Source organism: Diospyros lotus, chromosome 2, assembly GCF_014633365.1.
Source record: "Diospyros lotus cultivar Yz01 chromosome 2, ASM1463336v1, whole genome shotgun sequence".
NCBI classification, from domain to species: Eukaryota; Viridiplantae; Streptophyta; class Magnoliopsida; order Ericales; family Ebenaceae; genus Diospyros; species Diospyros lotus.
Genome location: NC_068339.1, coordinates 43,126,069 through 43,140,664, shown reverse-complemented (window position 1 = coordinate 43,140,664; position 14,596 = coordinate 43,126,069). Strand labels below are relative to the sequence as shown.

Here is a 14,596-nt window from a genome sequence, read left to right as displayed (position 1 = left end):
TGTTGGCCTCTCAATCAATTTCTCTGCCCCAACAGTCGTCGCTGACTGCCGCATTAGTCTCCTTCATCAACGCTTCCGACCGCCTTTCCTAACAATCGACTAATTGTTGGTCTTCCTCATCGTCGATCTACCTTCGCCAGTCTTCTTTTTCACCTTTGCTAGTCGTCGTTGCAATAGTTTCCTCATCGTCTGTTGTTGTAAGCTATCGTTGGTATTTCAGTTATTGTTGGACATTCCAAGCTCACTCAGATCTCAATGCAAATCTAATTTGACCCGTTGTTCAGCTATCTATTTCAAATTTGGTTAGCTAGTGACCCATTAAGCCAAATTCAACCCGCTAGATTAGCCAAACAGATCTAGTTTGGTTTTTTTCCCAAATTTGGCCCAAATTCGGTATTTTTTGGTCTATTTTTAATTGGGGTTCTTATTTATCAATTATTTGATATTTATCAATTATTTGATATTATTCAATGTTATTTAATGGCTTCGTTGAAGTATGATATTCCCTTGTTGGATCAGAATGTCAGATTTTCACTATAGTAGGTTAAGATGGGTATAATTTTGGATAGGTGGATTTATATGAAGGTGAAGTCATTAAAAATGATTTATATTGATCAATGTGGAGTTATTAAAATCAGTAAAAATATGTTGAGCCTGATCTCGTTGACTATATTTTAATTGTTGTTGAAGATATCTACTATAGTGAACTTTATGTAGATTTGGATAGTATTTTTCGTGGTGCAGTTTTGGTTGGTATTTATCAAGAGATTAATTCTTCATGATTTTGTTGGAAGAAAGAATTTTGGATAATTTCATATTTGACTTTCGTGTCAAGGTGGTTTGTTACAATTGTCACTCGAAATTCAAATTTGATTGAGATTGAGACTCTTAATTTGACCATGATTATGACTTCGAATTTGACTATGATTAAAATGTTAGTCAAATTCGATTTTATGTGAGATTTATCTCATTTAAAGGAATATTCTAATGAATCATCTTTTGATCAAGATATGATTTCATGTGTATATCTATAGATGATTGTAGGTCTACAAATAGGTGTCCAATGCTCTGGAATTAGTTGTGGCTATATCACTTGTTACGGGTATGTCCTGCTCTACTCCTTATGGGCTGGGCTCAACTCAGCGGACCGACCCAATTGCATGAGGCCCAGTAGACCTTGAACTGAATTCGTCGAAGCGAGCTTGCACATTACAGGAGCCCGAGCTTGGATCGCAGGGCTAAGCGAGCTCCTAATAATGCCTCTGGCTTGTCGGCTTATCCGAGCGAGATCCCAACTACACTTCAAGCGAGATCCAGCGACTCTTGCAGTTCATTGGCCTAGCCGATTAGCTTGCATAACGAGAAGGTCATGTGCCAAAGAATATTAGTGGGCTAGGTGTCGTCCCAGCTGGGCCATCCAGGCCCAATCTGCTGCGTCTTCTCGGCCCATGACAGTCCCATCCTAACCCCTTGCAACAACATCATTACAGCTGCGTCTGGATTTCCGCGCGTCCACCTTAGATCCTATCCTCATTAATGACGGATTACATCCACATTAATGAGGGTCCCGTCAGCACCTTGCTTCTGCATGGGCGTTTCTGTTGGCGTCGGATATTCTGTCCCATCACCTGCAGACGTATGGCACATACAGGAGGACATCTCCACCTCCCATATATCAACCAGCTCTTCCAAGAGCCCTGGTATGTTTTTTGCCAACTTTTTGATACTCTGCATTTACTTACTCGTTTACTCACTTGAGCATCGGAGTACTTTGCAGGGATCAGTCGGCAGATCAACAAACCGAACCAAATAACCCATTCTCTCCTTCTCGGATTCATTACACTAGTACGGGCCAATGAATCACAGTCGACCAATTCCGAATATCGACATCACTTTTGTTGTAGGAATATTTGCTTAGTGATATTTTGGCATGACAATATCACTTTTGTACTATCAAATATCTGTTTAGTGATATGTTTGTTCTTTCTACTCGTGGTTTTTTCTAATTTGGGTTTTTCACGTAAAATTATGTGTTCTTGTGTAGTTGATTGGTTTGTTATCAATCGAATTTCGTAACAATTTCTATTTTAATGTAGTTAGTCTTTGATGCATCCGGCTACTATCACTGGCTGTGAGAACTCATCTTATAAACACATTCTTAGTCGTCTATATGAGATAAGGTGTGATGCAAATAGCCCACCAACAATGACAGGCATCGAAATCATGTAATTATAAATTCATCTGGAACTATATATGATACAAATGGGTTCAATTTTATTGTGATTCAAGCATGAAATAGTAGCTTATGTCAGCCCCTTCATAAAACAAAAGGCTAAACAAAACCTACAATCTGTTGTTATATTTTCTCGTTTTGTAAAAAAAATCGAGGGATTAAGGACACAACATTACTATAACTTCTAATTAGGCAAACATTAGCACGTTAACCATGCAAGACATCCGAGAAATTGGAAAACCAATATGCTTTCTGTTTAACTAGCAAACCATAGAACTTATTGTCCCATATATAACACAACACAAATCCCAGGTTTCACTATATAACTAAGCAAATAAATTGGAATAGCAATATACCAAATTTTTTAAAGTAAGAATTATGCATTTAGTGGGGTAGAAGTTGAGCAACCATGAGAGAAGGAAGAAGTAACATCTTCCCAGCATAATGGAAGACATTTGATTTTCTATATGATAGTGGAAGTATCTTGTAGTGGAACAAAGAGGCAGACCTAGATTGATTCAAGTAATAAAGACAAAGTTTCTATGAGTAACTAATTCCTTGCTCAAAGTCTTTCATTCTCCTTGGATTACATGCCCAAATTGTTACCTCTAATGACTTATGGAAGAGTAAATAGATAGTCATTGATTGGTTCGGAGCTTTATGCATAAAGACATTGATGAATCCATGGATCACATCGTTCATCATTGCTCTGTGGCTAAGAGTTCTGTGTATATGTTTTTGGGTGTGTAATAGGTCATGCTTGGTCTAGTTAGGGATTCCTTATTTTTGGGAGTATAGAGAGTTTTTCTTTTTGTTTTAAAGGGTTATATATATTCCTTCATCCCTCTTCTATTGGTTGAAGGAAGACTCTTTTTTCTATAAGTCCCTTTTGTAGTTTATAGATGTTATTCTAGGTTCTAAATTATGTGTTAGAATATGGAAGGAAGAAAAGAACTAGAATTTTCATTCAAAAACCCGACCAACACAAAAAAAGGCCAAATATATACAGAGGAGACAGAGTAATGCTCTGTTCGCCTAAGGATGAAAATTAATAACCTCCATCCCCAACTACTAAGCCTCAAATAACTAACTGACAAACAAAACTTAAAACACTAGCTAACTAAAAATACAAACTAAATGTAACACAAATGAAATATGAAAAATATGAAAGAAAGAAACACCACCACATATAATACTCCCCCTTAAGATGGACTATGAACATCAAGCACAACCATCTTGGCCAATAAAGATTACAATTGAGAAGATGACAATGGCTTGGCAAAAAAGTCTGTTAGCTGATGAACTAATCGAATAGGTAGAAGCTTGAATAAACCTGCCTGTAACTTATCCCGAACAAAATGACAATCTAATTCAATATGCTTGGTGTGCTCATGGAAAATCAAATTAGAAACTATATGAACCGCAGCATGGTTGCCACAAAATAAGAGGGTAGGAGTTACAGTAGAAAATTGAAAATCAAATAAAAGTTAGTGTAACCAAACAATTTCACTAACAATAGAAGCAAGGGCCCGATACTTAGCTTGAGCAGAGAAGCAAGAGACTATGGTTTGCTACTTAGGCCTCCAATATATCAATGAATCACCAAGAACACACAGAATCCTATAACAGACCTTTTAGTGTCCAAGCAAGACCCCCAATCTGCATCAGAGAATGCTCGAAGTTGTAGGGAAAAAGAAGCAGAAAAGAACAAGCTCTGATCGGGAGAGGCCTTAAGATATCTTATCAAATGGTAGGCTGCATTAAAGTGAGGCTTCCTAGGCTTAGAGACATATTAACTAAGATTTTGGATATCAAAGGTGATATCTGGTCGAGAAATGGTTAAGTAAAGAAGCATCCCAAAAAGCCTCCTATAAGTAGACACATCTTTAAGTAAATCACCCTCGTCAGAACTCAACCTTACATTGGAAACCATTTGAACATCAACTGGTTTACTAGATAAAAAGCCCGTGTCTTCAAGAAGCTGTAGGGCATAGTGTTGGTTCTTCCTTAAGTTTGAATTGGCTATGAAGAAAGGACTTAAAAGAGGTGATGGCTACAACATCTGAACCCGTGATGATTATATCATCAACATAGACAAATAAGGCCACAAAGGAAGAACCAACATCTTTTGTAAACAAAGAGTAGTCAAACTTGGATTGATGGAAACCATACTCAACAAGAGTAAAGGAGAATTTAGAAAACCACTACTTAGAAGCCTATTTGAGCCCATATATAGACTTATGAAGCCTGCACACCAAACGCTCCCCCTTAGGTGGAGCATTAATCTTAGGGGTATAGCCAAGAGGGAGAACCATATATGCTTCCTCAAAAAGATCCCTATTGAGAAAGGCATTATTAACATTTAGTTGAATAAGAGGCCATTTATGAATAGCTGCTAAAGCCAACAAAACTTTGACAGTGACTAACTTGGCAACATGAGAAAATGTATCAAAAAAATCCAACCCCTCTTGTTGTGTGTACTCCTTTGCCACTAGATGAGCCTTATACCTCTTGATAGAACCATCTGATTTATACTTAATTTTATATACCTATTTGCATCCAATAACATGCTTATCATGAGGCAAGGGAGTAACTGTCCAAGTATGATTCATATGCATAGCTTCCAACTCTACTATTATAGCATCCCTCCAGTATGCATAGTACACTACCTGATGATAAAATTGAGGCTCAAGATTAGAAGAAATGTGAAGAAGTAGATGTTTATGAGGAGAAGACAAATTTGAGTAAGAAATAAAACAGTCTAGGGGATTCAAAGATTTGGTAGAGGGTAGAGGACTATGATAATAAATTGCAATGGAAATATTGGAGATAAGAATGAGGCCTTGAGACCTTAGCAGATCTGCAAGGAGGAATATGAGGATAAGGAGAGCCTGAGATGGAACCATCAACATCAGGAGTGTTAACTTCGGTTGGGAAAGAATCAACAGGAGGAGGGGTGATAGTATGGTCCATAGCAAGCTGATGTTGAGGCTGAGGAATAACCAAATTAGGGAAAAGATCCATTATATCATGAGAATAGACAATGGTATGAAAAGGAAAAACATTCTCATAGAAGACAACATCACGGGAAACTAAGAAATGTTTTGTAGTAATATCATGTAACCTATAGCCTTTCATGCCAAGAGAATATCCAAGAAAAACACAAGCAACAGCTCTAGGAGAGAATTTGGTTCTATGAGATAACTATGTAGAGGCATAGCAGAGGCAACCAAACACTCTAAAGCAACTATAATCCACAAATGCTTGATAGAGAAGCTAATAAAGAAGTTGCTGGTTCAATACTGGTGTAGGAGTACGATTGATTAAGAAAGTGGCAATAAGGATGCACTCACCCCAAAATTGAATAGGAATTCTAGATTGAAACAACAATGCCCTAGCTACCCTAAGGAGGTGTTGATGCTTACGTTCTATTATTGAGTTCTGTTTAGGCCGCTCAACACAAGAAAACTGATGTAATACCCCCTTAGAAGCAAAATAATCTCGAAATCTCAACTCAAGTGCACTGTCAGATCTAAACTTCTTCATCTTAGCACTAGACCGAGTCTCAACCATATTGAAAAAGTTCGGAATTATGGCCCTAGCCTCATATTTATGCCTCATTAAAAATACCTAAGTGAAATGCGTGCAATCATCAACCAAAGTCAAGAAATATCTATTACCAGCATGGGTAGGAATATGGTATGGGCCCCAAGTGTCATAATGAATAAGATCGAAAGCATGCTGAGATAAGTGATTATTAGAAATAAAATACAGTCTCCTTTGTTTAGCCAAATGGCATATCGAACAATGAGAACCAATATAATCATTTCCATATTGCAACAAGTTTTTTAACTTGTCCAATTTGTTAAAAGAAAGATGTCCAAGTCTATTGTGCCAAGTATATCTACTTACAACATGTGCCATAGTGGCATTGTTATTAGAATTGTTTGTCAAAGAATCAGCATCAAGCACATAAAGGCCTTCATGAAGCTCACCCCTGCCTATCATCTTCAAAAGATGTACATCCTAAACAACACATGAACGAGAAGAAAAACTAAGGCTCATAGCATCCCTTCCTACTAGAGCACTCATTGAAAGTAAATTGAATTTGAATTGTGAAACAAACAACACATTTTCTAGCACCAAATGCTAACTAAGCCTCACAACCCCTATAGATTGCACAGTTATTCGAGAATGGTCAGGTAATATGACATATGTGACGTTAACAGACCTTAAGCAATGAAAAATAGTCTTTCTAAAACACACATGGCTAGTAGCTCCTAAGTCTATTATCCAATACCTAGGGTTATTAAGCATTGACTCACTGATACAGAAAAACAATTACTTGATGCTTGCTCTTGTGGAGCATCAAGTTATGTCTTCAGCTTTGATGCACCAAAATGGGAATTCAACATACTTAGCAAGTGTTGATACTAAATAGGGTTCAATGTTTGCACAAAATTTCCAACGACCTGACTGCTAAAAGAACTCTCAGAATCCTAACCCACGATAGCAACAATTACTTAATTAGGAGCATTATTAGTGTTATTGTGGCTAGGGAACCTTTGTTTCACCTTATATCCCAGAGGATAATCATGTAATTTATAGCATTTTTCTATGGTATGACCATGATATCCACAGTGTGTGCACATCAGTCTCTCATTCTTCTAAAACTTATTATGATTAGATTTGTTCAACTCATGCTTGACATTAAATGAAACAAAATTAGTCACATGTCCTACTGCACTCCTTCGATTCTCCTCTTATGATATTAAAGCAAACAGCTTGTTTCCATTAATAACAATTAACCTCTTACTTGAGAAAAAGATTCATTTAATTCCATTAAAAATGACATCGCATACTCTATCTGATAATGATTTGTCAAAGCCTTAACACCACCACAAGAACAATTTCCACAACTACAAACAGGTCTAAAGTTACCAAGTTCATCCCATATTGTCTTGAGTTTTGTAAAATAAGCACTTACAGACATGGAACCTGAAATAGGTTCATTGATTCATGCCTCAATTGAAAAATCTGTGGCTCGTTGCTTTGCTGATATCGCTCCTTGAGATCAATCCAAATGTCTTGAGCAAATTCAAAATAAATTACACTCACCAATATGTCCTTTGAAACAGAGTTAAGGATCCACGATATAATAATATTGTTATTCCTAACCCAAGCATTGAGTAAAGAGGCATCACCTGGTGTAGGGCGTTGAATTGTACCATCTATAAACCCTAATTTGTTCTTCACCAATAGGGCAATTACCATCACATGGCTCTAGGAGGCATAGTTGTCCCCTGTTAAAGGCTTAGAGACCAAAAGTAGAGTTGGATTTTCTGAGTGATGCAAGAAAAACATACTCGATCCATTGTCGATGGCAAAATTGTTGATCGACGATGAAGATAGATCTGGACTGATTGTTGCCATAGAACAATTATGAACAACAGAAAAAGAACGAACAAGAGAAGCGTCTCCAAACAAAAAAGAACGCTAACCACTCTGATTGATCACTAGAGATCGACGTCACTGGAGAAAACCAACGATAGGTAGAAAGCAACAATAAGCTATCGCTTTGGTACCATGTTAGAATACGAAAGAAAGAAAAGAACTAGAATTTTCATTTTAAAACCCCAGCCAAGACAAAAGAAGGCCAAATATATACAGAGGAGACAGAGCAATGCTCTGTTCACCTAAGGCTGAAAAATAATAACCTCCAACCCCAACTACCAAGCCTCAAATAACTAACTGTCAAACAAAACTTAAAACACCAGCTAACTAAAAATACAAATGAAATGCAACACAAATGAAATATGAAAAATATGAAAGAAAGAAACACCACCACATATAATATTATGGATAGTATCAACCCTGGTTACTGTTTATCACATTCGCGCTTCCCTTTAAGGCAATTCGTTCTTTTGCAGAAATGCATTCTGAGATTCCTTCACCTGTTGCCTTTGTTTTCTTCTTGCTTTTGTTTCTCAAAGACTCAAAACGCTTTTTTCCTCCGGAACCTTCACTATTCCTCTGTCTCAATTCTCCAACAAGGCCTATTTGATATATGATATATCATTGGTGGCATCGAGGCAGCAGGAGGCTTATGTTGTTTAGAGTATGCACCTTGATTTGAATCCCTCACACAAACCAGACAGCATTACATCCTTGGATGTCTCCTTTTCACCATATACTTTATTTTCCTTACTTTGAACAACTGTTGGAGCTGAAGGAGGTGGCCGTGGAGATAGGGTTGTGATGGAGGTGGCGGATGCGGTTGCAGCGGCTGCAATGACTAATGATTGAATTGGGAATACTGGGCCAAAGGGTAGTACATTGTAGGTGAGGCAGGTGGTAAGTTCATTCAATTCTGAGGCACCGAAAAAGGAGGTGGTCGCAATGGACAGAGGACACTTGGGTTGATGCTGTTCACGATTTTGGCCAGGATGAGGAAGTTGTATAATAGAAGGTGTAGGACCATAATGTTGCGATGATGATGACGATCCAAAGCCTCCACCAGCAGGGACATTATGGTTGATGCTTTTGATGATCTTGACGAGAATGCGGAGGAATTTGAATAATAGAAGGTGAAGGACCATAATGTTTCAATTTTAAAATATCATTTAGATATTTAAATTTAATATTTATAGCGATACTTTGCATCTGTTTTTTATTGTCATATTAAAATAAATATTCAAAGTAACATTAATTAAGACGTCAAACTTAAATATTTAAATAATATTTTTGTCAAATAACTATTCAATCACATGAACATAATTTTTTGAATACGAGAATGACATTATATTTATAACAATAAATTATTAAACTGATAAATTCATGTGTATTCAATTAATGTCCCAAGGCATAGGGGCGGAGCCAGCAATATTTTTTAGTGAGGGCAAAATTTATTAAGGAAAAATTAAAATAATATAATAATATAAACATACAAAAAAATTAACATAATTTAATCAATACCTTAACTTTAAAAATGAAAAAAAAATACTCTTTTGAGACAAAAATTGGTGAGGCATTATTGCTCACTGATTAAGTGAGAGGGAGAGAGAGCTGGAGTTGGAGAGGCAGGCAGCGTCCAACTCCAACAAGCGATCAGCGATGGAGGGTCGGAGCCCTGAGGGGCGAGCTAGCGAGGGCGAGGGCGAGGCCGAGGTAGTGATACCAGCGAGCGATGGAGCCAAAGGCCCGAAGAAAGGCAGCAACTAGCAAGCATGAGCGACTGACGGTGACGGAGTGAGCTAGGCGAGCGAGAGCGACTGTAGATCGAGGAGGTGAGGGGAGGACGAGCGGAGCGAGTCAGCGACCTCACCTTAGCGATGGTTGGATGGTCCGAGTCGCTGGACGGAGGCCGGAGTGAGTGAGAGCGATAGAAAGGAAGCCCGCAGCCGACAGCTAGCAAGAATGAGAGAGAGAGAGAAGGGTAGAGGCCAGGGGGGGCAGGTAGCGAGAGCTTGAGCGAGAGAAGGATTGAGGGAGGGTTTTAGATTTTATACCCAGACTTGAATATAGGCCAAATCAATGGCAGGCCAAGGCCCTCACTGGGCCTACATTGGCTCCGCCCCTGCAAGGCATAAGTAATTACCCTTAAGATTGAAACAATTAATTAAGGGTAATTACTTAAGTTTTAGATAGAGAGGAACAACATTTTTTTTATAAGAAAAAGAAGAATATGGTATATTAGGGTGGGTTCATTGAGGAGAAAAACCTGCGAGACTACAGCAATATGGATTCATAGAATTTCATATATATATATATATATATATGTTCTGCAAACCTTACATATAACATGAAAACCCAGCCTAGTGCAGCCTTACAATTACGTTGATCTCTCCAAACCATCAACTGATCAATGCTTCAGTTGAGTCCTCACTTGGAGCTGGAGGGGCTCCCGGTCTCCACAGGTCCGATTTGTGTTGCCAACTGAAGAAGCAGATTAACTATATTTAGCAAAAAATATAAACAGATGCATGCAAATATATTAAACACAAAAAATATGTAATTAAAGTTGCATACAAATATAATAATGTTAACTATGCGATGGGATGGGATAGAAGGAGAAGACCTGAAAATAAGCATCAAGCTTGTGCTTGAGAGTTGCACGTTCTTCCTTGAGCCGTTGGAAGGCCCTCCTGCATCTGGCTTGTGTGAATAATTAATGACATCAGATAGATAGAAGAATACATAATTTCAAATTTGGACGCTAAGATGCTCTATAATTAAACTTCATTAATGAATTCTGTTGCTTTTCATCCATAGGTGGAACAAACAAAGGTGTCTGTTTCTCCATCTACAGGTTTGCTCTATTTGACACCCAAAGCATCAAAATTTCATGCCTAACTAACTAACTAACTACACAGCCACATGAAGAATGATTAATACCCTTTTATTTCAACATGATCCGCCAAGCCCTTTTGATTTCAATTATTTTGCACTAGAATTCTATGCGTATTTCATTCCGAATCTGAGAATGTAATGGTAATTAAGAGGCAAAGTGAAGAATGATTAATTACCCTTCTTCATCTTCTGCCTTGCAGTGCTCCCTGCATTGTGTGCATTCATTTTGCACCCTCTTGGTTCCAGTGCTGCACCCATGAGAGAGAGAGAGAGATGTTATATATATATATATATATATATAAACACCCTATTGTTATTTATACACAGATTTCCGTAAGTTAAATTTAAAATTGAGTTTTACCTTAAACACTGTCCATTGACCTGAGACAAGAGGTTGTCCAACTCAGAGAAGTCCATAGGAGTTTTCTCCCTGAAAATGTCCCACAGTAGAACACCATTAAACAGTATTCCCAACAGCCTCATCCTTGCAAATTAAACCATGATATACATATGCATATCAACATTAATATCATGAAATGAGCACATATATATATATATATATTTACAAGGCTTGCTCTATATTCTGAATCAATCGAGCAGAATCACTGAAGAACAATGTAATCATTTCTTCTACGAATTTGGGTTCAGAATCATCTTGCAGTTCCTCCAGCCGAACAAACTGTTCGCCAAGAAATCCCTACACGATAGCCCAATAATCAGCTTTAATGTAACCAGCAGCAAAAGGATAGTTTCTTTTCTTTTTTATTTAATTAGAATAAAATTAATTAACTTTCAGAAAATAAATTCAGTAATTGTACGTTTATGGGTGGGCATCCTTAAAGAAATTAACTACTTCCAAAACTTTAAAAGATGAAAAGATACATGAATGAAAGTACAAGTGTACCTAGATACATTTATGCATTTAATTCATAGGCAACATTGTGTTAATATTTCCAGAAAATCTGTCAAACTCATTAGGTAACATTTTCCTATGTATATTAAAACCAATGCCTGAAAATTGAAATGACAAAGCCAGAAGGTTTTCAGCTAACTAGGTTTTCTCATGTTAGCAAACAAGGTACATGCTTAAAGCCATTGGTACAAAGAAAAATAGTAGAAAAACCTCATCAAAAAGGGCCTGCCTCATGTTGACAAGTTGGCTCCTCTCCATTGAATAAGTAAAAGCAAGGACAGAGATATAGAGAGATGGAGAGAGAGAGAGATCTGAATGGAACAGCTGAGAAATTGAAGTTTAGCTGAGAATGCAATAATGTATGGGTGGGCAAGGAGGGGTTTATATAGTAGGGAAGAACGAGGGAACTGGAAGTGAACTAAAAAGGAGAGGAAATTAATGTACTGAAAACTATTGAAGCATGAGGAGGAAAATAAAAAATAAATTCCCACTAAGCCAAAGCCGTCAGAGAGCACACATGCACCAAAGATTTTTCCATATATCCAAGCATGCAATCAGGTTTAGTGGAGGAATGACATTTTGATTCTGCTGAGAAAGTATATACATAATATCAGATTTTTCTACACCAATATTTTAATGTCCTCAATATATTCATGTGGATTTTATTCATTTTTTCCAGTTATTTTTCAACTTGAAGTTTAATTAATTGGGATACATATAGTGACAGCTCAAAATTGTATATATATTTGGTCTAACATTTTGATAAATTTATATATATCTGAATTGGGTGTCTTTTTAATATATGATTATTAATAAATAAATGGAATGATGAGTTAATTCACAAAATCTGAAAGTATTACAAAATTTTTCTATATTTGGTTCAATTAAAGTGATATGCTTTAATTTTATTTATTTCATTGTAAAAAACCATAAATGAAAATAAAATACCACAACCATATTATTCTGAGGACACTTTTTTCATAAAATTAATGTAAATGATAATTATTTATTCACTATATCTCTTGCAAATTAATTTCACTTTCTAATACGGTTCTATGTGACATATCTCTTATCTGATACTAAATTCTCACTAATCAAATGTTGATACGAGAGATTTTCATAGGAGAATGGAGAGAAATAAAGAGGAAATGAAGAGAGAGAGAGAGAGAGAGAAATTGTGAGGGAGAATTCAGACAAATTTCAATTAAATTTCCATATACCTCTAGGTGGATAGGATCAATCCCTTATATGCTAAATCCCCATGCCTAAAATCTTGTCAAAATCAAAAAGAGTACAAATGTATATAGCTTTCTCTAGGTACAAGTCACATCATCTATAACTACCCTCACGTGTAAGTCATCCCAACTGTTAGAACATGACAAATTCCCCCCTGCTTGAAAATTTTCTTACCCTCGAGAAATACTAAATTGGTTGGCAGCTTGCGAGAATTGCCTGAGTAGATCAAGTAGATACTCCCAAGTATTATTATTGGGGTGAAGGTTGAACCACTTTACTAGTACTTGTATGATAAGGGCTTTTGCTTGTATATGACCCTCTTGTCCACTATAACACTCGATTCCATAATATCATTAGCTTCCTTAGTGACTTAGGGTAAAGTAGGGTTTACTTGCTACATTTCTGTAGATCTCTTGAGCAAGAAAACATGGAAAACTGGATGGATTTATGAATCTTCTAGTAACTAAAGCTTATAAGCCACATTTCCCATCTTGGCTAGTATAAGAAAAGGCCCATTGTATCGTGGGCTCAATTTAGACACTTTCCCTTTTGTGAGAGCCTTAATATGAGCAGGCTTGAGTTTTAGGTAAACTTCCTCCCTTAGTGTGAACTCTCTTTCACTTCTCTTTCAGTCTGCAAATTGCTCCATGCGATTTTGAGCCATGGCCAACTCTTTCTTTAGCTGTTGTAAAACATGTTGCCTTTGCTCAAGGTAGGACTCAATTGTAACCCCTATAGTATGCTCCCCCATTGTAGGAATTCTACCAAATAAAGCTTTAGACGAGGACCTTTTGGTCAAGCTATGGTGGCTGGAATTATACCACTATTGTGCGAGTGATATCCACTTGTGCTAGCTCTTAGGATGTGTTGCCTAGAAAAATTTCAAGAGGGGGGTGAATTGGATTTTTCAAAAATTAATAATTTTACCTCTTGTTGAAAATTCTTGAATTTGTGATTTTAATATGTAGTGATTGCAATATAAATAAGCACACTAAAATCAAGCAACCATAGAAAGTAAGAGAATATTTATAGATATTTAGCTCTAAAGAGCCTATTTCTCTCTTTTAAGATTTAGCTTGAGCTTCTTAAAACTTAGCTTGAGGTTTCACTAGGGAGAATCAACACTAACTTTTAATTTGAGCTAGAACTAACATACAATCTCTTGTCTAATCAAGAACCACTAGCACACTGCTAGTAAATACAATCTCCTCACACAACAAGTGAATGAAAATAACAAAGTTACAACCAAAGACAATATCAAACAAATCACCAACTGTTGAGAATTCCACCAGCCAGCACACTTCCAACACTTTGAACCTTCTCACTCTTGTTTGAATACTCTATCAAGTTTGTTCTCTTTCTATTATATTTCTATCTATTTGAAGCCTTTATACTTACTCTTTATATAGACATCTTCAGAAAACTAGTTATTACAAAGAGAGTCAATATGAAGTTTGAAATTCAAAAATTCTTTAGACTTTTCAAACAAGGAACAAAACAAGGAAACATGCCAATCAACAACCCACCTTTAAACAAATATACTTTTTACATGAGAAAAAAAAAATACATTTATCAAGATATGAAATTTTAAACATAACCTTCTTGAGACAAAAGGGATCAAAATAAGGAAACATGTCTAAATACAACTTATCTTTAATTCAAGAATACTTTTTGCATGAGGAAAACAGGCCATGATTTGAGGAACAAGGTGACAACATATTTAAAAAAATTATCCATGGGCATGCAACAACAAGAGATGCAAAAACAAAGGATAAAACAAAAAAGACCGTTGAACTTCGGTCAACCTAAGTCATCCAGCAACCTTATGCACAACTTTGGTTGAAGGATCGATCGACTTAAGACAG

The 14,596-nt window shown here is 36.7% G+C and overlaps 1 protein-coding gene across 1 annotated transcript; it reads right to left on the bottom strand.

Moving 5' to 3' along the window:
* Nucleotides 1–10,037: 10,037 nt before the first annotated feature.
* Nucleotides 10,038–11,753, bottom strand: LOC127794838 (pseudo histidine-containing phosphotransfer protein 2-like). The gene is made up of 6 exons (XM_052326093.1): nt 11,706–11,753; nt 11,149–11,279; nt 10,944–11,012; nt 10,759–10,830; nt 10,311–10,383; nt 10,038–10,168 (listed from the first exon to the last, which is right to left on the bottom strand). Exons 1-6 carry the CDS (start codon nt 11,751–11,753, stop codon nt 10,115–10,117), a joined length of 447 nt encoding a protein of 148 aa, XP_052182053.1. The 3' UTR covers nt 10,038–10,114.
* Nucleotides 11,754–14,596: the final 2,843 nt, after the last annotated feature.